The sequence below is a fragment of the Ranitomeya variabilis genome, chromosome 2 (genome assembly GCF_051348905.1).
Source record: "Ranitomeya variabilis isolate aRanVar5 chromosome 2, aRanVar5.hap1, whole genome shotgun sequence".
Lineage (NCBI taxonomy): Eukaryota > Metazoa > Chordata > Amphibia > Anura > Dendrobatidae > Ranitomeya > Ranitomeya variabilis.
In genome coordinates, this window is record NC_135233.1 from 193500506 (window position 1) to 193525522 (window position 25017).

A 25017-nucleotide genomic window follows, 5' to 3' on the forward strand; every position below is an offset into this window, starting at 1 on the left:
CTCCCCTGGTGGTTGCTGGTGGTACTGGTGACTTGTTTGCACTTTGCTGCTTCTGTTCACCTGCTTCCATCAGTGTTTGGGAGTTTCCTATTTAGCCTTGCTCTCCAGTCTTTTCCTTGCCGGTCATCATTGTAACCAGAGCCTTCGGTTGCATGTTCCTGCTACTAGTCTGCTGATCAGCTAAGTGGACTTTGTCCTTTTGTTTTGTATCTTTAGTCCAGTTTGCAGTTTTTGTATTCTCTGTAGCTGGAAGCTCTTGCGGGCTGAAATTGCCACTCCTGTGTCATGAGTTGACACAGGAGTCTTAAAGTAATTTCAGGATGGTTTTTGAAAGGGTTTTCAGTTGACCGTGAAGTCCTCTTTTGTATCCTTCTGCTATCTAGTAAGTGGACCTCTCTTTGCTAAATCTACTTTCATACTGTGTATGTCTTTTCCTCTTAATTCACCGTTATTACATGTGGGGGGCTGCTATCATCTTTTGGGGTATTTCCCTAGAGGTAAGCCAGGTCTGTTTCTTCCTCTACCAGGCGTAGTTAGTCCTCCGGCTGGCGCGTGGCATATAGGAAGCCGTAGGTATGCTCATTGGCTACTGTTAGTTGTGTGGTAGATTTAGCTCACGGTCAACTCGAGTTTCCATCACCCGAGAGCTCGTTCGTTACTTATATGTTTCTTACGTTCCCTTGCCATTGGGAACCATGACATGACACCATGTTGCAGTGCAGGAGATTTCTCCCTCACGGCAACAGTCAGAGGTGTATCTAGGGGGAGGGGGCAGCCAGGGCATGTGAGAGATAAGAAGCAGCTCCAGTCAGCACGGTGAGACAGCTTCTCCTGCTCTGCAGCCCCGGGACAGAAGGTGAGGGCAGGGGGGAGGTGCGGGACAGCACAGAGCTGCTGTAGTCAGGAGAAGCTGAGGAGATGCACGTTTATATCAGCCTGCCCTGTACCAGAGAGGAGAGTGTGAGATGTGTGTATGAGCTGGCATCGTGTGTGTGTGATCTGTAGTGTGTGTGTGTGATCTGTAGTGTGTGTGTGTGTGTGATCTGTAGTGTGTGTGTGTGTGATCTGTAATGTGTGTGTGTGTGATCTGTAGTGTGTGATCTGTAGTGTGTGTGTGTGTGTGATCTGTAGTGTGTGTGTGTGATCTGTAGTGTGTGTGTGTGTGATCTTTAGTATGTGTGTGTGTGAGGCAGGGGCGTAACTACCATGGTCGCAGTGGTCGCCGCTGTGACTGGGCCTGGCAGGTCAGGGGCCCGGCAGGTCAAAGGCACCCGACTCCCCCCGCTGCTGCTGCTGCATTGAACTATACTGGCCACTATGATGCCAGTACAGTTCAAAGCAATTATGGAGGAGAGAGCGTCAGCTGACGCTCCTTCTCCCATCATTCCCCTCTGCCTCTGACACTGCGGGTGCGTGATGACATCACTTCATCGTGCACCTGCTGTCTGCAGGACCCAGGGAGTGCAGCATCTGCACAGGTGATGGCGGCTGCCATATTGGCAGAGCCTGTGGTGGCTTCTGGGTCCAAGGAACATTCGGCTCCTGATCGGGCGGGGGGCACGCGGACTGAACCGCCTAGGAGGGGCATGCCACAGCCGCTTAGCCATGTGGAGGATCCAGGGATGAACATGGAGGTGTACGGGACCGGCGGCAGTAAGGTGTGTCTGCTGCCCGTGTGTCGCCGTCTTCGGCCCCCTGTGACACCAGGCCCGTTTCCTCCCTGCTCTCCCGTGCCCCATGTCCTCATAGGTCCCCAGGTTCAGGCCATTGTGCTCCTCCAGGCCCCCGTATGCGCCTTGTCACTCCTCCCCAATGCTCCCCATCTCCCATGCCCTGAGTCCTCCAGCTCCCCCCATGCATTCCCAGCCCCTTGTCCCCATGTGACCTATCTGCCCTGCCCCCTTTCTCACCGTATGTTCCCCATCTACCATGTCCTCGTAATCCCTGTGCCCCTTCTTTCCTGCTCCCAAGTCTCCCCATCTTCCCCTGTCCCCTTGCAACTCCGTCTACTTGCTTCCCTTCTACTCTGCCCTCGGAGTCCCCTTGTGTCCTCTTGTGCCTGTCTCCCATGCTCCCTAGTCCCCATGTGTCCCCTTGTGCCCTTCTCCTTCTTCCTGGTCCCCATGAGTCCCCTTGTGCTTGTGTCCCTTGTTCCTGTCTGTAGCCTTGTGTCAGTCTCCCTTGCCCACTAGTCCCTGTGTGTCCCCTTGTGCCTGTCTCCTTTGTCCCCTTGTGCTTGTGTCTCTTGTCCCTGTGTGTCCCCTTGTGTCAGTCTCCCTTGCCCTCTAGTCCCCTTGTGCCCTTCTCACCTGCCTCCTAGCCCGCATGTGTTCCCTTGTGCCTGTCTTCCTTGCTCCCTAGCCCCCCGTGTCACCATTGTGCCTGTCTCCCCTAGCCCCCTTGTGTCCTTCTCCCCTGCCCCATTGTCACCATTTGCCCATGTCTTTCTCACTGCACCTGTATGGAGGGGCTGCATTATACTATGAGGGGGGCTGCATTATATTCTATGGGGGTTACATTATATTGTATGGTGGGGCTACATTATACTTTTGTGGGGTGGCTGCATTATACTCTGTGGGGTGGCTGGATTATACTATATGTGGGCTGCGTTATACTGTATAGAGGACTATGGGGAATACATTATACTATATGAAGAACTATGGGGTGCATTATACTATGAGAAGTGAATTGTATGACATGGATGACGATGGCAGTGCATTATACTATATGGAGCACTATGAGGAGTGTATTATACTATATGGAGGACTGAGCAGTGTATTTTTTTATATGGAGGACTATGAGGAGTGTATAATACTATATGGAGGACTGAGGAGTGTATTATACTATATAGAGGACTATGAGGGGTGCATTATGCTATATGGAGCACTATGAGCAGTGTATTATACTATATGGAGGACTGCGGAGTGTAGTATACTATATGGAGGACTGAGCAGTGTATTACACTATATGGAGCACTATGAGGAGTGTATTTTAATATATGGAGGACTATAAGGAGTGTATTATACTATATGGAGGACTGAGGAGTGTATAATACTATATGGAGGACTATGGGGAGTGTATTATACTATTGTACTATATGGAGGGCTTTGGAGAGTGTATTATACTATATGGATGACTATGGAGAGTGTATTATACTATATGGATTACTATGGAGAGTGTATTATACTATATGGATGACTATGAACTGTGCAGTATATTATATAGAGGACTTTGGGGGTGCATTATATTATAAGGAGTACTATGGGGGTGCATTATACTTCTTATATGGATCCCCATGACTTCTATGTAAGCCCCTGATGAGTGTAATGGTTTATTTTCTTTTATAAATTACATAACAATGGCAGTACGGGGGACAGATATATACCAGGATGGGGCACCGGATAGTTACGCCACTGCGATCACACTATACAACTTTGCAATAAAGCTATAGTGTGCGAGATGAATAGGGAAAATCTGAATTTGGGAGGAAAATATTTTTGCATGGTTGGGGGGGGGGGGGGCCACATTTGAAAGTTCGCATCGGGGCCCACAACTTTCTAGTTACGCCACTGGGTGTGTGTGTGGGGGTGCTGAAATCTTTGCCTGCATTGTAAGCAGAGCTGCTGGGAGTGGGACACATCTACAGCCGGGAGCCCCGACTGTACACTGGCATCTAACACCAGGGCTTTTACCTCCCGGACACAGCCTGGGTGTCAATGTAAGCAGCAGTGGCGCTAATGCCTGGCTTATCATGCCTGGAATGAGTGGGGCTGAGCATGGTGGGATGGACACTGACAGCCTCCTCTGTTACTGGCCTCTGCTGCTATCATTGCAGATCGATATATCAGGTATGGAGAAGTCTGTGCAGTACTACGATGTGAGCGGAGCCGTGTGTGTACGAGGTGTACGGAGCCGTGTGTGTGCGGAGCGTAGCCGCATGTGTATGAGGTCTACGGATCGGAGCCGCATGTGTACGAGGTGTACGGATTGGATCCGCGTGTGTACGAGGTGTACGGATCGGAGCTGCCTGTGTACGACGTGTACTAAGCAGAGCCGCATGTTCTACAAGGTGTACTGAGCAGAGCCTCGTGTGTACGAGGTGTATGGAGTGGAGCTGCATGTGTACGAGGTGTATGGAGCATCATGTGGGGCCATTATACTGTACGCAGCATCATGTGGGACCAATATACTTTATGGAGCATCATCATTATACAGTATGAAGCATTGTGTGGCCATTATATAGTATGGAGCACTGTGTGGCCATTATACAGTATGGAGCATCATGTGTGGCCATTATACAGTATGTAACATCATGTGTGGTCATTATACAGTATGGAGCATCATGTGGGGCCATTATACAGTATGGAGCATTGTGGGGCCATTATACAGTATGGAGCACTGTGTGGCCATATTTTTTTGTTTATACTTATTCTTTATTAAACAGTGTGATCAGCAGTGCTAAATGGGTGTGGTTGGGACGTGGATATGGGTGTGACTAGTTATGAATAGGTGTGGTCAGAGGCGTGGCCTAAAATTTGCCCCTCTTTCCCATCTTTAAAAGTTAGGGAGGTATGCCAGAGGACCCCCTTTAAGCAGCGTCGGTCCCTCTGACCGAGAACCACAGGTGGTGTCACAAATAAACTTTATTCCAAAATCCTCTTTAGGGACCTTTCCCCTTGAATTGGGTGCCGAGGGCCACGGACCGGGTCGCAGCCACCGTGACATCCCCTTTAATTGCGACCGGACCCAGAACCGAATAACCCCACTGCCCTGGTGGGCGTTCCAGTTCCATCTAAGTTTGGAAGACAAGGTTCAGTACCGGATGGCATACTGACTGATGAACAATTCTCCCTGATGCAGTCTGAGCAGGGAAGACGCAGTGGAGGAAGCACAACAAGGTTCATCAAAGACCTTTCGGAAGACCACCAGGAAGGCCTGCAGGTCCATAGTAACAGGATCCCCTCTCTTCCAGTAGGGGATAATCCATTCTCGGGCTTCTCTTGCAAGATGGGACATAAGGAATCTCAGTTTAACACGATCAGTTGGGGACTGATGGGCCAGAAGTTCATAGTGCAGGATGTACTGGTTCAGGAGTTCACATCACTACTTAAGGTTACTGCTGAGTCGTGGTGGAGACAATAAATGAAGATTAACTCCTGGAGCAAAAGTCGCAGGCAGAGTAGACTCGGCCATAACTACGGCAACTTGAGCTGGAGCAGAAGAAGTGTCTGTGGTCAAAGCATCCAATTGGGTATTCACAGTCCTTAAATTCATGAAATTATTTATTATTATTATCTTGCTGATGGGAGATCTCTTGGTACAGCTCCAAGGCCTGGGGAATCTTGGGATCAGAGGGATCCATGGCTTGAGTTAACTGTCATGCCCGCAGGTGGCACACGTGGTTCGTGGACCCACTGTGCCGCAGGGCCGGGTCTGCCCAGGAAGGGCATAACTAAGCGGCTAAGTGTTCACTGGAGCTTCTGATGGTGGAGACAGACTGGGCTACAGGTAGCCGCCAGGTACCACTTCCAGGCAAACCTTGGTACTGCATCTGTTGATCCCAAGTGGTCAGGTTCACTGGATGGGGAGACGAGACTGGAGACTGTGAGGCAGGATACAGTGACAGATGGTCTGTGCAGACAGCTTGGATATAGAAGATGCTTTCTTATTCACTCACGCAGTTATCTGGAAGCAGTTCTGGAGCTAGCCGCACTAGGACCAGGGACTAGGAAATCGGGTATAGGTACTGCTGACACGGTTTCAGGATTAGGATACCTCTGAAGCGGTCACAGGAACACGGACAAACTATACTAGACTATTGGGAACACAGGATATGGGAATAACTTTAACAAACTAAGGAGATGGACCTGGCAACATACAGTTGCACACACCAAAACTATTAAGACAAAGCTATAGAGGTTGCTCGGGCACCTCCCTATTGGGGAGGGTGCATTTTACACAAGATGCCTCCCAGCTATTCGCTGGGAGACATCTTTCAAGTGTTCAATCTAACTAAATGCCTCCCAACTGTTAGCTGGGGGAATTTTAGCATGTGCACGTGCTGCCCCTTTAAGAGCAGGAGAAAGTGCGCACACTAGGCGTGCCGCTGTAACACAGTGCAGTGTGCACAGGAAAAGATGAGGGTCTTGAGGACACTTCTGCGGCCGGGGTGTTGAGTATGCCGGCGTGCCGGCATGCAGTGGGGAGGGGAACCATACGGGGACGCTTGGCACAGACATTACAATCCACATCGTGTGGACATACCGTTAAGGAGGATTCAAACACAGAGGACCCAATTCATTAATGCTGGTGTTGTGTATGCCAATCTTGATGAACTGTGCATTGCAGTAAGGTGTGCCAAATTAAGAGGCAAGCACCTCTTAAAGGGGTGTCCCACGAACAAAGTACATTTTAATCAATGGATATAGGAATATTAAAAAGTTCCGCAATTGCATGTGTTAAATATTCTTGTACTGGGATAATCTTATAAATGGACACTTGCTGTACACTATTGTTTACTGCTTCCATCCATGCAGAGCAGTACATGTTTGCAACATACTACAGCTCCTGGCCAAAGGGGGAAGCATAATTGAGTTATGATAAGTGAGTATACAGACAAAACAACAGGAGCTCACAGCTGCTGCTTTCTGAGGTGACAAAATTTCCTGCCTGTCAAGTCAGTGATATACACTCCCTGACAGAAGTTATGTCGCTTATCCATGTTCTGTAAATAAAAGCTTATAACCTGACATTAAATTCATCCATTGGTTGTATAAATTATTCTTTTTAAAGCTGAAACCCTCCGAAATGTGGTTTAGGTTAAGAAATTAAATTGGCATCAATGCAGAAATATTGATCAGTTAATGGACACAGAATGGCCAGATTTTGGCAAGACAAAAGTTTTGTCGCCCACAGAAAGTAATGTGATATTCAAACAAATAATTAACTTAAAATACAAATATATGTTGCATAACATTGGTGAATGAAGTTGTGGTGCTATTAGAGTCATATTTAATATTTTGCGTGACTTCCATGAGCTTCAAGGACTGCATCCATGCGGTTCAACAATGATTTATACAATTTATGAATAACAAAGAATGCACAGTCTTACATGTCTCCCAGAGTTCATCTAGATTCTTTGATTTTGTCTTCCAAGCTTTGTCAAAAGTCGGGTCGGGTGAAATCGGCCGATTATTGCGAAAAGTCGGGGGCCGACTGAAACACGAAACCCAATGCAAGTCAATGGCGAATCAAAGTCAAAACACCTACAGTGCCCATTTTAATGCCAAAAACATCAATTCTTATTACTTAAGCTTGTCAAACTTAATTTACTTTAAAATGATAGTTAGGCATTGAAAACTGGGGGCCATTTGGCTAAAGTTTTGGGGGGGGGGTAGGGCTGGCTCAAGATTTTCCTGGGCCCAGGAAACGCGGAATACGTCACGGTGGTGGAGCAGGGAGAGGTAAGTATTTCAACTTTGCAAGTGCTGTGATCCTGAGCAAGCAGGGGGGGCCCACTCGTTGGCACTGGCACAGGGTCCCTCATAGTACGGCGGTGTGTTTGACGGCGGGTGGCGCCTCCCACTGGCAGAGACACTATTGCGTACTATGAGGGGCCCTGTACCAGTGATGTTGCCAACGAGTATGACCCCCACCTAATGAAGGAACCTGTACTTTCATCTGCACCTTCCTCTTTGTCCCCGTGTAAGGTGGTATAGTATGCGGGAAGGGGAACCTAGCTTTCAGCAGGGTCAGATTCTGGCTGTGTAGAATGCAAGGGGAATGTAGTGGTCTGGGTCAATGTACCAGCAGACTCATCTAGCAGTGGCTGGGCAATGGGCAGGATGAGGAGGAAACAAAGATATAGGCCAAATAATAAAGTAGGCTAAATGCAGTTCAAATGTGGTAACAGAACTAAACAAGCTTCATTGCTTTGTTCAGTGGAGAAAAACTGTAATGATAGGCTGACACAGTGAGCAGACCCAAATAGTAAAGTAGGCTAAATGCTGTTCAAAATTGGTAACAGGAGTAAACAGGTGGCATTGCTTTGTTTAGTGGAGGAAAACTGTAATGAGTGGCAGACACAGTTAGTAGGCCCAAATAATAAAGTAGGCTAAATGCAGTTCAAATGTGGTAACAGGACTAAATAAACGGCATTGCTTTGTTCAGTGGAGGAAAACTGTAATGAGTGGCAGACACAGTTAGTAGGCCCAAATAATAACGTGGGCTAAATGTCTGCCAAAAAATTGTTCATAAATAAACAGGCGACATTGCTTTGCTCAGTGTCAGAAAATTGTAATGAGTAGCAGACTAAGTTAGTAGGCCCAAATAATAAAGTGGGCTAAATGTCTGCCAAAAAATTGTACATAAATAAACAGGTGGCATAGCTAGGTACAGGGGTGGGCTCCTCTGCTGAGTAGCAGACAGTGGTAGTAGGCGCAAAGTATTAACTGGTCTAAATGGAGGCCAGGGCCCCTGTATATTTTAACTATCATCTATCATTTCAACAAATTTGTATTGGCAGTGCCATTGAAGGATTTAACAGCACAGACTACACAGTGGTGGAGCAGGGAGAGGTAAGTATTGCAAGTGGTAGAGCACTGTTCGAGCTCTCGTGGGCCGCTGTACTGGCACAGGGCCCCTCATATTACGACGGTGTGTCTGACGTTGGTTGTGCACCACCACGATCAGAGACACTTCATTGTACTATGAGGGACCCTGTGCCAGTGCTGTCACCCAAGAGTGGGCCCACCCACCTGTCCAGGCAAATGGCACCCGCACGGGTGCTTGCGCCAGGTGGTGACCACGGCCCTGTGGGGGGAGTCAGCCCATTTAGGGAGGTATAAAAATGGCCCATGGTGGTCATTCAGCAGCTGCAAATGGAGGAATTGGAGAAATCAGTAAGAGGAGGCCAAAAGCAAGACATTTTTCAGGCAAGCTACTTGTCAGCAGGGGAAGGTGGGGCAAAATAATTTGAAATCCATGATTGGTTCATTTTAATGAAGGTTAGATCATCACGATGACGCTGGCTCAACACCTCCAGCCTTAGGTGCTATTGTGCTTTTGCCACCACCACCATCAGTACCAGCTGGCAACCACCGCCCACGAGCTCTTCCACCAGACTTCCTCATTTTTTAGAATATCTAACCAAAATAACAACCGTTATATGGTACTGTAAAACAAGGTAGAAGGTGTATATAAACTTGTTGAGAATTTAAATCTCCCTTTTTTGGGGGGAGACTGAACCAAAACTCAGGCCCTGTGCATAAAACAACACAATGTAAGTGGCAGAAAGTGGCTGGCTGATATACGACAAACTAACAGGACTGAAGTATATCCACTTTGTGAGAATTTGAAAATCACTTTTTTTTTTGGAGACTGAACCAAAACTCAGGCCCGGTGTATAAAACAACACAATGTAAGTGGCAGAAAGTGGCTGGAAGATATATGAAAAAATAAAAGGACTGTAGTACAATTTCAATCTCCCTACAATGATCTCAGGACAAGTATGGCAGCAATAAAAAGGACTGCTGCACACAAAAGTGTGGACAAATAAACAAGATAACTGTGCAGAAAGGAGCAACAGGATTTTTGCTTTTAAAAAAGCAGTTGGTTTGCACAGCAGCGTGCAAACAGCAATGCAGCTATCAGGGAGCCTTATAAGGCAGCCTAATAAGCTACAGAGCTGATGCACAAAAATATAGCCTCCACTGTCCCTGCAAAACAAAGGTGGTGTTGGGCAGTGGAAATCGCTACAGCACAAGCAGTTTGGGGGTTAATCTTCCCTCCCTAACTATATCCCTTCTTCTGATGAAGCTGCAGCAACCTCTCCCTATGCTAAGATCGGCAGAAGTAAGATGGCGGTCGGCGTGCACGCCCCTTTATAGCCCCTGTGATGCCGCAGAAAGCAAGCCAATCACTGTCATGCCCTTCTCTAAGATGGTGGGGACCGAGACCTATGTCATCATGCTGCCCACACTCTGCGTCCTCCTTCATTGGCTGAAAAATGGCGCTGAAAGCATCATATGAAACGCGACTTTTGCGCTCAGATCGGCGACCTCATGGCCGAACCCACACTAGGATCGGGTCGGGTTTCATGAAACCCGACTTTGCCGAAAGTCGGCGATTTTTGAATTTGTCCGATCCGTTTTGCTCAACCCTAATGTTCATGTCTGGTGACTGGGCTGGCCAGTCCTTGAGCACCTTGATTTTTTTTGCCTGGAGGAATTTTGTTGTAGAGATGGATGTATGAGATGGAGCACTATCCTGCTGCAGAATTTGACCCCTTTTATGATTTGGAATATAAGAGGTAGCTAATACTTCTTGATATTTTAGGCTATTGATATTGCCTTCCACCTTGCAAATGTTTTGCACACTCCCATACTGAATGTAACCCCAGACCATGATCTTTCCACCACAAAATGTAACTGTTTTCTGGGTGTATTTTAGATCCATAAGGGCTCCAGTAGGTCTCCTGCAGTATTTGCGGCAGCTGTGGTGTAATTCTACTGAAGATTCATCAGAGAAATCAACCTTCGGCCACTTTTCCAGCATCCATCTGTTTAGCAGGCTGTGGGACTTTGCAAATGCCACACGGTTTTTATTTGCCTTATGTTTAATGCTGGCTTCTGGACACTGATTCGACCATGGAGGCCATTTCGAGACAGAATCCTACAAACTGTTCTAGTTGACACAGGGACTTGAGGTGACCAGGCCTGTAGGAGCTCTGCTGCAGTGAAAGAGGGGTTTGCTTTGGACTTTCTAACCAACAACGTTCCTCCTGAGCAGTTGTCTTGCGGGGTCTGCCGGACCTGGGCTTGTCAAGCACATCTCCAGTCTCTTCAAATCTTTTTTTAATTCTTTGTACTTGACGTTGAGACACATTAAAGGTGCCAGCCACCTCTGCAGTGGATCTGGTCTTCAGCCTCTTGATAATCCAGGCTTTGGACGCAGGCTTGATTTTTGGCATGTTGTTAGAGCTCAAGTTGCAGTTCAAGTGAAGGTCTGGGGTGCTGGGTTTCTTTTTATATACACACACTAATTAACCAATCATATACTGAGCACATGTGAGGATGTAAACTAGGATTGGGTGCATTATATGACCAAGCGACAAAACTTCTGTCTTGCCAAAATCTGACCATTCTGTGTCCATTAACTGATCAATATTTCTGCATTGATTCCAATTTATTTTCTTAACCTAAACCACATTTCGGAGGGTTTCAGCTTTCAAAAGAATAATTTATACAACCAATGGATGAATTTAACGTCAGGTTATAAGCTTTTATTTACATAACATGGATAAGCGACATAACTTCTGTCAGGGAGTGTAGGAGCTCCAGTGACAAGGCAGAAACACTCATTGAGCAAAGGAACACTATGTCTTCAGGATCCTGTCAATTACCATGTGCACACATATAGTGCTTTAAAAAAGTATTTATACCCCGTGAACTCTACATTTGTTCATGTTACACCCACAATCTTAAATGTATTTTATTGAGATTTTATGTCATACCAACACAAAGTAAAACTATTTGTGAAGAGTAAAGGAAAAGATACATGGTTTTCTAATTATTTTAATAGTATAAATCTCAAAATTATGAGGTGCATTTATATTCAGCCCCCTATAGTTTGATACCCCTAAATAAAATCCTGAGTGACCTATTAGTATCACATAATTCTTAAATTGAGTCCACCTGCATGTAATTTGTTCTTAGTATAACTACAGCTGTTCTGTAAAGGCTTCAGAGGTTTGTTTGAGAACATAAGGGATCAAACAGCATCATGAAAACCAAGGAGCCCACCAGACAGGTTAGGGATAAAGTTGTAGAGGAGAGTAAAGCAGGGTTATGTTATAAAATAAATAGCAAAGAACATCTCACAGAGCACTGTTCAATCCATCATACAAAAATGGAAAGAGTATGGCACGACTGGAAACTTACCAAGACATGGCCTTCCACCTAACCTGACATCCCAAGTAAGGAGAGTACTAATCAGAGAAGCAGCCAAGAGGCCCATGGTCACCCTTGAGGAGATGCATAGATCCATGGCTCAGGAGGGAGAATCTGTCCACAGGACAACTATAAGATGTATACTGCATAAATCTGGCCTTCAGGGAAGAGTCATTTTTTAAAGCAAGCCTTAAGAATTCCAGTTTGCAATTTACCCAAAGCCCTGTAAGGGATACAACCAACATGTGGAAGAAGGTGCTTTGATCAGAGGAGACCAAATTAGAATTTTTGAGCTAAATACAAAATGCTATGTGTGGCGGACAACTAACACTGCACATCACCCTGAAAACACCATTCCCACCATCACACATGGTGGTGGCAGAATCATACTGTGGGAATTTAGCAGCGACGGGGATGCTGGTTGAAGTTGATGGGAAGATGGATGGAGCTAAATAAAGGGTAATCCTGGAGGAAAACCTGTTAGAGGCAGCAACAGGGTTGAAACTGGAGTGTAGGTTCACCTTCCAGCAGGATAACCCCACTTAATCCCCCTTTTTACAATATGAGCCCCCACATAACCCTGCTCCTGTCTCCAGTGCACCGACTCTCAACACAGCAGATGTGAAGTAATGACAGCGTCGCGTCTCAGTCGCACGCGACGATTGTTGTAAGGAATCGGAGGCTCCTTCCTCCACCAATGTATTCACCGCTGTCTGCATTCTGAGAATGAGGATAGAAGTGACACCAGGAAGTAGATGGTGGACCGGCGGGGTGAGGGCCTGGGGTAACTCTTGGGCCACTGTTTTCAGCCCTTAGGCTGTCTTAGTGTGGGACCAAAACAGCCAAAGAGTCGGATGTGGCCTACAGGCTACACTTTGACCAGCTTTGGTTTAATTTAAAGCATATTAATGTGTGTGGCCCAGTCACCATCCACATCGAATTCCCATTGAGAATCTGTGGCAAGACTTAAAAATTGCTGATCACAGATATCTTCATCCAATCTCACTGAGCGAGAGCGAGAGCGAGTGTGGAAAGAAGAAGAGGCAAAAATGTCACCTCTACATGTGCAAAGCCTGAGAGACAGACCCCAAAAGACTGCAGCAGTAATTATAGCGAATTAGCAAAGTACTGACTCAGGGGGTTGAATACAAATGCACCTTACAATTTTCAGATTTATAAAATACTTAGAAAACCAAGAATCATTTCTTTTACACTTCACAAATACTTCTTACTGTGTGTTGTATCACATAAAATCAAAATAAAACCCATTTAAGTTTGTGGGCGTAAAGTGAAAAAATGTGGAAAATTTCACAGGGTATGAATACTTTTTCAAGGTACTGTAATCAATCACATTGTATAAAATAGTGATCAGTGGAAATATAAAATAATAACCAGTCACAACCATCACAGCAGATTCAGGCAGCAGTACAAAGAAACGGAAAATAGGGCAAGTGGAAACCTCACGGCACAAGTACAAAGAAATCTATAAAATAGTGACCGGTGGAGCGTCAGGAGCAGAGACAAGCAGCAGGTCGCCTTGTAAATATGGAGTAACCTGGATAACGCACGTCCAAACAGCGGAGAAATCTCCATGAAAGTGTGTGAAACACATGATGAAGAAGAGGAGGGAGCGTACCGAGCAGAACACAACCAGACATACACACGGAATAATAAATGACCGCCACACACATACACACATACATACCTCTGCTTGTGGACCCCTTTCTGCTTGGACTCCACAGTACAATGCCCACTATGGATACCTGCTGCCACTTGCAGCCCAGCACAATAATCCCGCAGACACCACAGTGATTGATGCACCTCTGACTCCGACCATGTAGAGATTCCCTTTAATTTCTGCAGGTGTCAGTCCAACGATCACTCATGTATCCAAGCTCCCGTGGATTCCTGGAGCTGCCACACAATATAACAATCCACCTGTGCTACTGACCCATAGATCCCCTCATAGGTTCATGTTTCTATCTGTAGATGTGATGTATGTAGTATGGCCTCTGAGTCTGTTTCGTCAAATGAAGCGTTTTCCAGATGTAGGAGGGAGGGAGGGCTGACATCAGATGGAGACACAGACCCCCTCCTCCTCCTCCTCTCCTTTTTCTGCTTGCCCAGCACACCTCCTTTCTGTTCCTATTATTGCCATTTCTAGCATTCAGTACACCATTTATACACAATGAGGTCACGTGTCGGCCTGCTGTGACCGACAAAAGGGACATACTTCAGCTCCAGTCTAGTGCAAGGAAGGCCAATTGCCTCTAATGGAAGGACACTTCGATTTCTGTATGTTCTGACAGAAATATCATCCATGCAGATGGTATTTCGGTCATATCATATACCCAGAATGAAGACAGAAGACAACGGCTGTTAGGGGATGCCAGGCAAATAATGTGTAGACCATGGGTTGTATGAAAAGAACAGATCCCACAAATACAGATGTCCAACACACTCTCGTCTCCTCCATACCATGATCTGGATTCACACACAAAATGGGAGTTTATGCCAATGCTATACCATGGCATACAAGACCTTTATACACCAAGCAATATGATATTTTTGCAGCTCAAGGGGCCCAAGGATATTGGAAAGGGGAACTATGGCCAGAATAAGGTCGCACATATAATTACATATACCAGAAGTTGTGCAGGACGCCTCCTCATATCCTCATCTCCCGGACCAGTGCCTTGTTTATGGCACTATGATATCATTGCACTATCATACTGCAGGATCCCAGCAAGAAGGAGCCTATTCTTATAGGGTGCTATCAATGATGGTCTGGCAGCTGTAAAAAAGGCTACCACAGACAGGCTCTGTGCTGGCTACTTCATCTACCAGGTCCCATCCTTTAACCCATGTATAAGGAATAACAGGTCCCAGGAGTAAAACAGGGCTACTGCATAGTTACCCTGCGTCACCCAATGACGAAAGCAGAGATCGAGTGGATAAGATCCAGTAAAAATGTCGCAGTATTCCTCCTCTTATGAGGAGCCTTTGGACCCTTAGGACAAAACTTGCCAGGGAAAGAAAGATGGATAAGATGAAATTGTCGGCATTGAGGTTGTTAGTCGAAACTCAAGATCTCTCATCTGGACCGTAACCCTTCCAGTATACGATATTGTACGGATGCCCTTATTATCCGGGAAGCAAGGATCTTTTCGACTACAAATTCATGGCTGTCTGTAACCAACACGGCAGGGGAGGATGACTAGCAGGATGTACAGGCATACAATATGTCTTTAGCAAGCATTTGTCAAACACATTGGGAATCCATGAGGGGGGAAGTTTTAGCCAGAAGGCTACCAGATTGACAGCCTCAGATATCTCATAGAGTTCAATGAATTTAGGTCCTAAATTAGGGGAGTGGACCCTGAGAATGATGTTTGTGGTGGATAACTACACCTCCAATAGGGAAGCTTGGCCCCTGCTTCTGTCTCTTATCAGCAAAAACAGGTCTGTCTACTCTGTGCCCTTCACAGTTTTCCTCTGACCTCAGACCAGATAAGCTTCAACTTGTCTTCAGTTTTTCCAACCTATGGATTATCAAATTTAGAGGTTTAAAAAGGATCAAATTGAAGAAACGCAGGATTACAGAAGAACTGAGAGGTCTTAATGGATTCTTGATGTAACGGCAAATTCAGGCAATGGTATTTCATCCAGTCAGTCTGATAGTCAGAGACATAACACCGAAGATATTACTAGAATTTTTGATTGACACATTCAGTAAGGGCAGCACGGTGGCGCAGTGGTTAGCACTACAGCCTTGCAGCGCTGGAGTCCTGGGTTCTAATCCCACCCAGGACAACATCTGCAAAGAGTTTGTATGTTCTCTCTGTGTTTGCGTGGGGGTACTCCGGTTTCCTCCCACATTTCAAAGACATACTGATAGGGAATTTAGATTGTGAGCCCCATCGGGGACAGTGATGATAATGTGTGCAAACTGTAAAGCGCTGCGGAATATGTTAGCGCTATATAAAGATTATTATTCAGTCTGATCATTGGTCTTTGGGCGGTAAAAGAACGAAAAGGACAATTCAATATTAATCTTGTTACGGAATGTCCACAATGAGTTTAATAAGCAATTTAAGAGAGGCAAAAAAACAGTCTACTTTTCAGATGGTGGCAGGTTAGTAAAGAAGTTCATGAAGGGTGAGAGGTGGAGAGGGAGGAGATATTAATTTGATTATCAATGAGGCATTTCAAGGTAATCACATTTCTTTAGACCTTAAAAAATACTTATGAATGACTATCCGCGAGGACCAGCTTTGTATTTACTTCCTAAAATCCGTAAGGATTTGAGAAATCCTCGTGGACGCCCTATTGTGTCGGGTAAGTTCTGTATTTCTTACAGCTCATCATTAGGAAACTACCTAATTGTTTAAATGACACAAATTTTTTTTTTTCAGTAAACTAAATAATGTTGACATGGATGATGTGACTTTTTTGGCAACCTTTGATATAGAGCGTTTGTACACTAATATACCATGTATTGAGGGCATTGTTGCATTGTTGACGACAAATTATCTAAGGATTCTACACTTTGTAACCAAAGGATTTGTTTTTTCATGACTGTTATGGAAATAATTTGGAAGGTAAATTACTTCCGATTTGGGAATGAGTTTTTCATTCAAATACTTCGATGAGGTCCCCTGATGCCTCAAGAGTAGCTAACATCTTTATATCCAATTTTGAAACATCGGCTGTCTATAATTCTAAATGGGCGGATTTTTTTTTGTTATGTTGATGACGTGTTTCTGACACCAAAAATGACCTATTTAAGTTCCATAAAAATCGCAGTAAATGTAATAAATTAATTCAGATTAATATTGAGTTTGATCAATGTTTGATACATTATTTAGATGTGGAAATACGTTAAGGTACTCAAGGTTTTTCTACAGCAATATTTTGTAAATCAACGGATCAGAATAATTTGTGATGTGACAGCTGCCATGCCCCCAAAACATTTAAAGGGATTGCTGAAAGTCAAATGATAAGGTCAAGAAGGATATGTAGTGATGATATTGAGTAACATCAAAGTGTGAAGAAAGTAAAAAAGTTTGTGACAAGAGGACATCCAAAAAAGGATGATTTACAGGTTGGGACCTGTAGGGGCAATATCTGTTTCTGCAGCAAGGTAAAACAAATGTTCTAACCATCAAACTCAAAAAAGGGCATTATTCCATGTTCATCCTGCCAGAACTGTTCAGGGATTTTTAGAGGACAATCGTGAATATTGGAGGTTTTATACCTTGTGTGATTAATGTGTTGCAGTGCCCTTGTGGAAACGTCTACGTTGGACAGACTTCACAATTAATTAAAATTAGACTAAATGAACATCGGACCTCCATTAGACTATTTGAGTCCAAGATGAAATCCACTACCACCACTGTCAAGCAGAATGACAATGAACAGAAATTTGGAGAAATCACGGTAGCGAGACATTTCCTTGAAATGGGTCACAAAAACTATGACCTAAGATGGTTGGTGATAGAGGAAATTACCCCAGCGGATTCGCAATCACTGTGTCTGAAGCTACTACCGAGAGAGATGTCATGGATTTATTACCTGGAATTACTCACCCTTTAGGAGTAAAATTAAGTTCTCAACTACAATGTCTATTTATGACTGCTGTTTTTTTATGCTATTATGTCTGATTTTAGATGTACATTGCTCATGTTTTCTATGAAATTATTTTTTTCTAATTACGTGCTTATGTGACACCCCAGGTTACTGGTTGTTACTGTGGCATTGCTTTCCTCACAGGGAGAGTGATGTCACGCTTGGAAGCGAAGGAGGATCTTCTCTATCAGGTACACACAAACATGCAACATGTTCACACTCCAGGCCAGAAGGGGAAGCTCTGATCCAGCTTGTGGGTGGCTCCCCTATATATATATATACAGTTAGGTCCATATATATTTGGACAGAGACAACATTTTTCTAATTTTGGTTATAAACATTACCACAATGAATTTTAAACAAAACAATTCAGATGCAGTTGAAGTTCAGACTTTCAGCTTTCATTGGAGGGTATCCACATTAAAATTGGATGAAGGGTGTAGGAGTTTCAGCTCCTTAACATGTGCCACCCTGTTTTTAAAGGGACCAAAAGTAATTGGACAATTGACTCCAAGGCTATTTCATGGACAGGTGTGGGCAATCCCTTCGTTATATCATTCTCAATTAAGCAGATAAAAGGCCTGGAGGTGATTTGAGGTTTGGTGCTTGCATTTGGAAGGTTTTGCTGTGAAGTAAACATGCGGTCAAAGGAGCTCTCCATGAAGGTGAAAAAGGCCATCCTTAAGCTGCGAAAACAGAAAAAACCCATCCGAGAAATTGCTACAATATTAGGAGTGACAAAATCTAAAGTTTGGTACATCCTGAGACAGAAAGAAAGCACTGGTGAACTCATCAATGCAAAAAGACCTGGGTGCCCACAGAAGACAACAGTGGTGGATGATCGCAGAATAATCTCCATTGTGAAGAGAAACCCCTTCACAACAGCCAACCAAGTGAACAACACTCTCCAGGAGGTAGGCGTATCAATATCCAAATCCACCATAAAGAGAAGACTGCATGAAAGTAAATACAGAGGGTTCACTGCACGGTGCGAGCCACTCATAAACATCAAGAATAAAAAGGCGAGACTGGACTTTGCTAAAAAACATCTAAAAAAGCCAGCACAGTTCTGGAAGAACATTCTTTGGACAGATGAAACCAAGATCAACCTCTACCAGAATGATGGAAAGAGAAAAGTATGGCGAAGGCATAGTACAGCTCATGATCCAAAGCATACCACATCATCTGTAAAACACGGCGGAGGCAGTGTGATGGCTTGGGCATGCATGGCTGCCAGTGGCACTGGGTCACTAGTGTTTATTGATGATGTGACACAGGACAGAAGCAGCCGAATGAATTCTGAGGTATTCAGAGCCATACTGTGTGCTCAGATCCAGCCAAATGCAGCAAAACTGATTTGGTTGTCGTTTCATACAGATGGACAATGACCCAAAACATAAAGCCAAAGCAACCCAGGAGTTTATTAAAGCAAAGAAGTGGAATATTCTTGAATGGCCAAGTCAGTCACCTGATCTCAACCCAATTGAGCATGCATTTCACTTGTTAAAGACTAAACTTCAGACAGAAAGGCCCACAAACAAACAGCAACTGAAAACCACCGCAGTGAAGGCTTGGCAGAGCATCAAAAAGGAGGAAACACAGCGTCTGGTGATGTCCATGAGTTCAAGACTTCAGGCAGTCATTGCCAACAAAGGGTTTTCAACCAAGTACTAGAAATGAACATTTTATTTACAATTATTGAATCTGTCCAATTACTTTTGGTCTTTTTAAAAACAGGGTGGCACATGTTAAGGAGCTGAAACTCCTAATCCCTTCATCCAATTTTAATGTGGATACCCTCAAATGAAAGCAGAAAGTCTGAACTTCAACTACATCTGAATTGTTTTGTTTAAAATTCATTGTGGTAACGTCTATAACGAAAATTAGATAAATATTGTCTCTGTCCAAATATATACGGACCTAACTGTATATATATATATATATATATATATATATATATATATATATATATATATATATATATATTCTGGTTTGGAGGGAAAGTCAGCCGGTCTGAGAGAGAGTTCAGTCAGTCTGTCAGAGAGACAGAGAAGAGAGCAGTCAGAAGGACTGAAGGGGCCTTGCAGGCACGAGGGTGCTGCAGCTCCTGGAGAAAGAGAGAAAGACGAACAATTTGTAGGGAGCGTGTTGGAGAAGTGAAGGACAGGAGAGTGAGACCTGGCGAGAATAGCTGTGATTGAGCTACCTCCCTACAGAGCGCAAACATCGGTAGCCGGAAGACCGAGGTTGTGAGGGACTCGAAAACGTAAAGCAGAAACCAGCAGGACAGCTGGACTACACGTCATCTGTCCACCCTAACACCTGGAGACACAGTGGCGCATAGAGTCCGGGTCATGATCGAGACCCTGTAAAAAGGCTCAAGCCACCTGTCACATGGGTTAGTGTCCCATCTTTAAGGAGGACAAAGAGAACAGTGAGAACCTTGACAGAAGCCACAGACAGCAAGGGACTACACCATAGCGCTAGTAGTCAGGCTTCTAACTTCCCCTGGTAAATTGGACTCTGAACTTTCTTCCAAGTTGGCTGGACCCTGTCAGTATCTGTGATCTGGTGCCCCGCACTGTGGCTGTCTGAAGTCTTCAGTAAACCAGGTAAAGAGACTGCAAACCTGTGTCCTCCGTTTCTTTCTACACTACTTACCATCTCCATCTACACACTGGGAGCCCTGGGGACCCTGCTTCAACTGTGGGAAGTTATACCATCTTAGCTGCCATAACATCACCCCAGTGGACCCCTTTAAGCAGCGTTGGTCACCTCTGACCGAGAACCACAGTTGGTGTCACGAACATAAACTTAATTCAAACCCCTTGTACATGGGCGCCCAGGGCCACAGACCGGGTCGCCGCCACCGTTACACATCCCTTTAAGTACCGGACCTGGTACCGAGTACCCCACGGTCCTGGCGGGCGTTCCACTTACAGGTTTATTCTTGTGGACTATGGCACGCTATATCTACTGTGAAATGCTTTTCTAGTATTGACATTTATAATACTGTGCAGTATCTTTATAGCATTGTGGAATCTTTCTAGGATTGATTATATTGCAATTGCATGTAGGCATTATTGCTAGTTATTTATTGACTGCAGGGTATTATCTCATTTTGTGTTGGGTTTTGTCTGTTTGGTAGCCAGTGTGAACATGCACTTACACGGCGCATGCACACCAACTTATATTCCAGTTGATTACTTTTGCTTTGCGTTTCAGTTTCTGAACCCTATGCAGATAGGGACGTGGCCTCCCTTTTATTTGAGCTGAACATTACGTTTAAAAAGCTCCCCACTTCTGGGTGTTCATTAGTCAGGGCCTCGTCCTTCTCAGCCCTTATCCACATTTACGATATTAGACACACGGTAAGGTTTTAATAGTAGAGGTTTGGACCATCCCGAATAGGGTCACCGTGATATGGTGGGTTGTCTTTTATGTTTTTTTATCAAAATTATGTTAACAAAGTGACCTTGTTATTTTCATGCACTATTGCTGTTTATTTATTTTTAGCAGGGTATTAGCTCTTTTTGTTTTAGTATGGGGTTTTGCAATTATATGTATTTATGGTGGTGATTGTTTATTTTTCTATTTTAGTGTTTATCTTTCTTTTTTTCATAACATATGTGTATGGATTCCAACACCTGATATTCTGCATGGCATGTGACATTCAATATAAATAAGAAATACCTAAGGGATATGATGCACGCACATTCCTTTTCCATGATTAGTGATGAGTGTACCCGTGGATATTCAGGTTTGATCAAAATGTAGTCCAAAGTTCATTCGTGTTCCAGAAGTCTACCCAAACTTGAACCCGAACCCATACCTGTTAGAAGTCAAATGGCAAGTGTCCACAGAGGAGAAGATCCAGCTGGCTTCCAGTCCAAAAGACATCCCGTGGCGACAGCAGAAGAGGATCCCACCGACCAGAGGGAGAGACAACGATCGCTATGACCAGGACGGATGACCCATTTGACACCGCTGCAGCAAGGAGGGACACATCACAAGATTCTGCAATTTAAACGAGCAACCCCTGGGGCAGAGGGCCAACCCCCAGGAGTTGGACGACCAGGCCCACAAAGCTGGCGAGCCAGGTACGTCGGCGGACAACCAGTTCTCCCAATTGTGATTGACGGCATCCCGATGAACCCTTTACTGGACACAGGCTCCCAGGGGACACCTATGCCATATATTCTTTATAAACGGAACTGGGCTGACTCTGATATTACCCTAGGCCCCGATAATGATCTGACAATAGTCTCCAGCAATGGTCAGCCTTTGCCACAAGTGGGGTACAAGGAAGTAACCATTATGGTGGGGCGGATAGAGTTGAAAGCCAAAGGTCTGGTAATTGTAGATATTGATTGGCGAGAATGTAAATCAATGTGATAGAAAACTGTCTTGCCGAGGTTATTGTCTTGTTACAACAGGTGGCCGAAACTACTCATTCCAGTGAGTAGTGTGTCCTGGAAAAAGAGATCAAAGCCCTGATGCAGAGACAACAGGTAGAACTGTCTGGTGAAGAAGTCAGCAGCGTCAGAGTGAGTGATCCAATCCCCATTGCAATACCCCCAGGAGTGAAATGTTAATCTGGTGTCGAGCGGCTATAGGCCTCAGGGGTCAAGACTACTAGGCCCTGGTAGAACCCATGTATTCTGATAGTAGGCTCGCCATCCTGACAGCCAGAGGGGTAGTTGATGTCGGCATGGAGAGGGTACCAGTACACATCCTGAATAGTGGGGAGAGAGAGGTCCATTTACCCAGATATGCCACCCCTGCTAAACTGTTCACTGTTAGTGATAATGCAATTGCAGCACCCCAGAGTCCTGGTCGTTGCAGTATTGTCGCTCTTCCACCAGGGGGAGTGATGTTACGTCTGATGGCACTAAAGGAGTTCACCTGACCAGGTATCACAGTCACACACTACACTTCACACTCCAACCACCAGGGGGAGCAAAGGGTTCTATGTATTAGGCCACTCCTCACACTCGGGTAAAACTGGGGGTTGGATAGGAAGTTAGAGGAGAACGCTACTGGGTGAGACCCAGGAAAGACCTGTCAGGCAGACAGGGGGAGAAGGAGGAACATCTGAGCTGCAGACAGAGGTCCCTGTCAGGGGTGGGATCCTGGCAGAGACTGAGCGAGAGATAGAACGTTACGGAGCTGCGCCTGCACCTCATTGCAGCAGCATCCTAAGAAAGGACAAGAAGCGAAGTATATTGTGGAGAAGTGAGAAACGAGATCACAGCACAAGGAGATAATACCGGAAGGAGTTCTGCCCTAAGATCGGCAACATCCTTCTAAGGCGTGTAGCCGGTGGCCGGAACACCGACGGAGTAATAGGCTCTACGCATTACTTCAAACTACGGCAGGACAGTTAATTCCAAGTTGGCTGCCCAACCTTTAACCTAATGAAGACAACGGGGCAAATTGTGGGAGAGGGGTGTCTCTAGGGTCCCTATAAAATAGCTCCAGGCCTACCCCGTCATACGGGTCGTCCTATCCATATCATCTGGGGTACGTAGAAAGAGAATATCAAAAACATACACGACAGTTGTGAGGACTATCCCGTGGTGCTCAGCAGGGAGGTACTACAACACACAGGCGCAAGTAGGAAGGCTACTGATTTCCACCTGCAAAGGGAACTCTGGATGTGCCTTCGGACCGGCCGGATTCAGCCAGCCCTGTTAGCAGTGCTCTGGATTGTGGACGCTGAAGTCTACAGTAAAAGGTAAAGAGACTGCAACCTTGTGTCCTCATTATTTACTGCAACCTACACCATCATTATCTACCTTACTGGGAAGCCCTGGGGACATATGTTGTGAATTCTGTTCTCGAACTCCCTCCTGTGGTTATGAATGGTACTTCGGCGAGTTCTGTTCATGGACTCCCTCTGGTGGCTGTGAGTGGAGCTGCTGGTTCTGAGATTCCTTCTCCAGCTGATCTCGTTTAGGCCTTGGCTGGCTGCTCTATTTAACTCCACTCAGATAATTACTTGATGCCAGCTTTCAATGTCCTAGTACTGGTTCAGTTCTCTTGGATCTTTCAGATGACCTGTCTACTTCAGCAAAAGCTAAGTCCCTGCTAGCTTATTTGTTACCACTGTTTTTTTGTCCAGCTTGCTATCATGATTTTGTCCTGTTAGCTGGAAGCTCTGGGATGCAGAGTGGCACCACCGCGCCGTGAGTCGGTGCGGCGGTTTCTTTTGCACACTCTGCGTGTTTTTTTGTTAGTTTTTTATGCTGACCGCAAAGATACCTTTTCTATCCTCAGTCTGTTTAGTTAAGTCTGGCCTCCAATGCTGAAACCTATTTCATTCCTGTGTTTGTGACTTCCATCTTAACTCACAGTCAATATATGTGGGGGGCTGCCTATTTCTTTGGGGAATTTCTCTGAGGCAAGGTAGGCTGTATTTTCTATCTTTAGGGGTAGTTAGCCCTTAGGCTGTGAAGAGGCGTCTAGGCAGAGTCAGGAACGCTCCACGGCTATTTCTAGTTGTTGTGTTAGGATTAGGGGTTGCGGTCAGCAGAGCTCCCACTTCCCAGAGCTCGTCCTGTATTACTAGTTTGCTCATTTGGTCATTTCTAGTGCTCCTAACCACCAGCTCAACATAACACAACCCCCAGGAATAGGATAACCAGGCCCACAAAACTGGCGAGCCAAGTACGTCGGAGTACGACCGGTCCTCCCCATTGTGAGCGACGGCATCCCGATGAACGCTTTACTGGACACCGGCTCTCAGGTGACGACTATGCTTTACATTCTCTATAAATTGTATTGGGCAAACTCCGATATTACCCGTGGCTCAGATAGTGACTTAACAATAGTAGCCAGTAATGGTCAGCCTTTGCCACAGGTGGGGTACAAGGAGGTCACCAATAAGGTGGGGTGGGTAGAACAGAAGGCCCAAGGACTGGTGATTGTTGATATTGACCGACATGAATGTAACCCCATGATGACCATAGGTACTAATGTCATTGAAAATTGTCTTGCTGAGGTTATTGTCTTGTTACAACAGGTGGCCGAAACTGCTGGTTCCAGTGAGCAGTGTGTCCTGCAAAAAGAAATCAGAGCCCTGATGCAGAGACAACAGGTAGAATTGTCTGGTGAAGAAGTTGGCCATGTTACAGTGAGTGATCCGACCCCTATTGCAATACCCCCCCAGGAGTGAAATGTTAATATGGTGTCGGGCAGCAATAGGCCTCAGGGGTAAAGATTACCAGGCCCTGGTAGAACCTGTGTATTCAGATTGTAGGCCCACAATCCTGACAGCCAGAGGGGTGGTTGATGTCCTCAAGGGGAGGGTACCAGTACGTGTCCTTAATTGTGGAGAGGAGGTACACTTACCCAGATATGCCACGCTTGCTAAACTGTCCACTGTTAATAATAATGCAATACAGGCAACAGAACCCTTGGTCCCGTCCAACCAGGCAGA

At 45.4% G+C, this 25017-nt stretch overlaps 1 protein-coding gene across 4 annotated transcripts in view; it reads right to left on the reverse strand.

Annotated features, from left to right (window-relative positions):
* Positions 1-14000, reverse strand: part of GABRA3 (gamma-aminobutyric acid type A receptor subunit alpha3) — a 161936-nt gene extending 147936 nt beyond the window's left edge. For 2 of the 4 annotated variants that reach the window (XM_077283362.1, XM_077283360.1), the window contains exon 1: positions 13900-14000. In XM_077283362.1, coding sequence (XP_077139477.1) covers positions 13900-13915 — 16 coding nt within the window. In that variant the 5' untranslated portion in view covers positions 13916-14000. Of the gene's footprint in view, positions 1-13653 lie in introns of all 4 variants that reach the window. The other 2 variants (XM_077283363.1, XM_077283364.1) reach the window with 2 other exon arrangements.
* Between the last annotated feature and the right edge of the window lie 11017 nt (positions 14001-25017).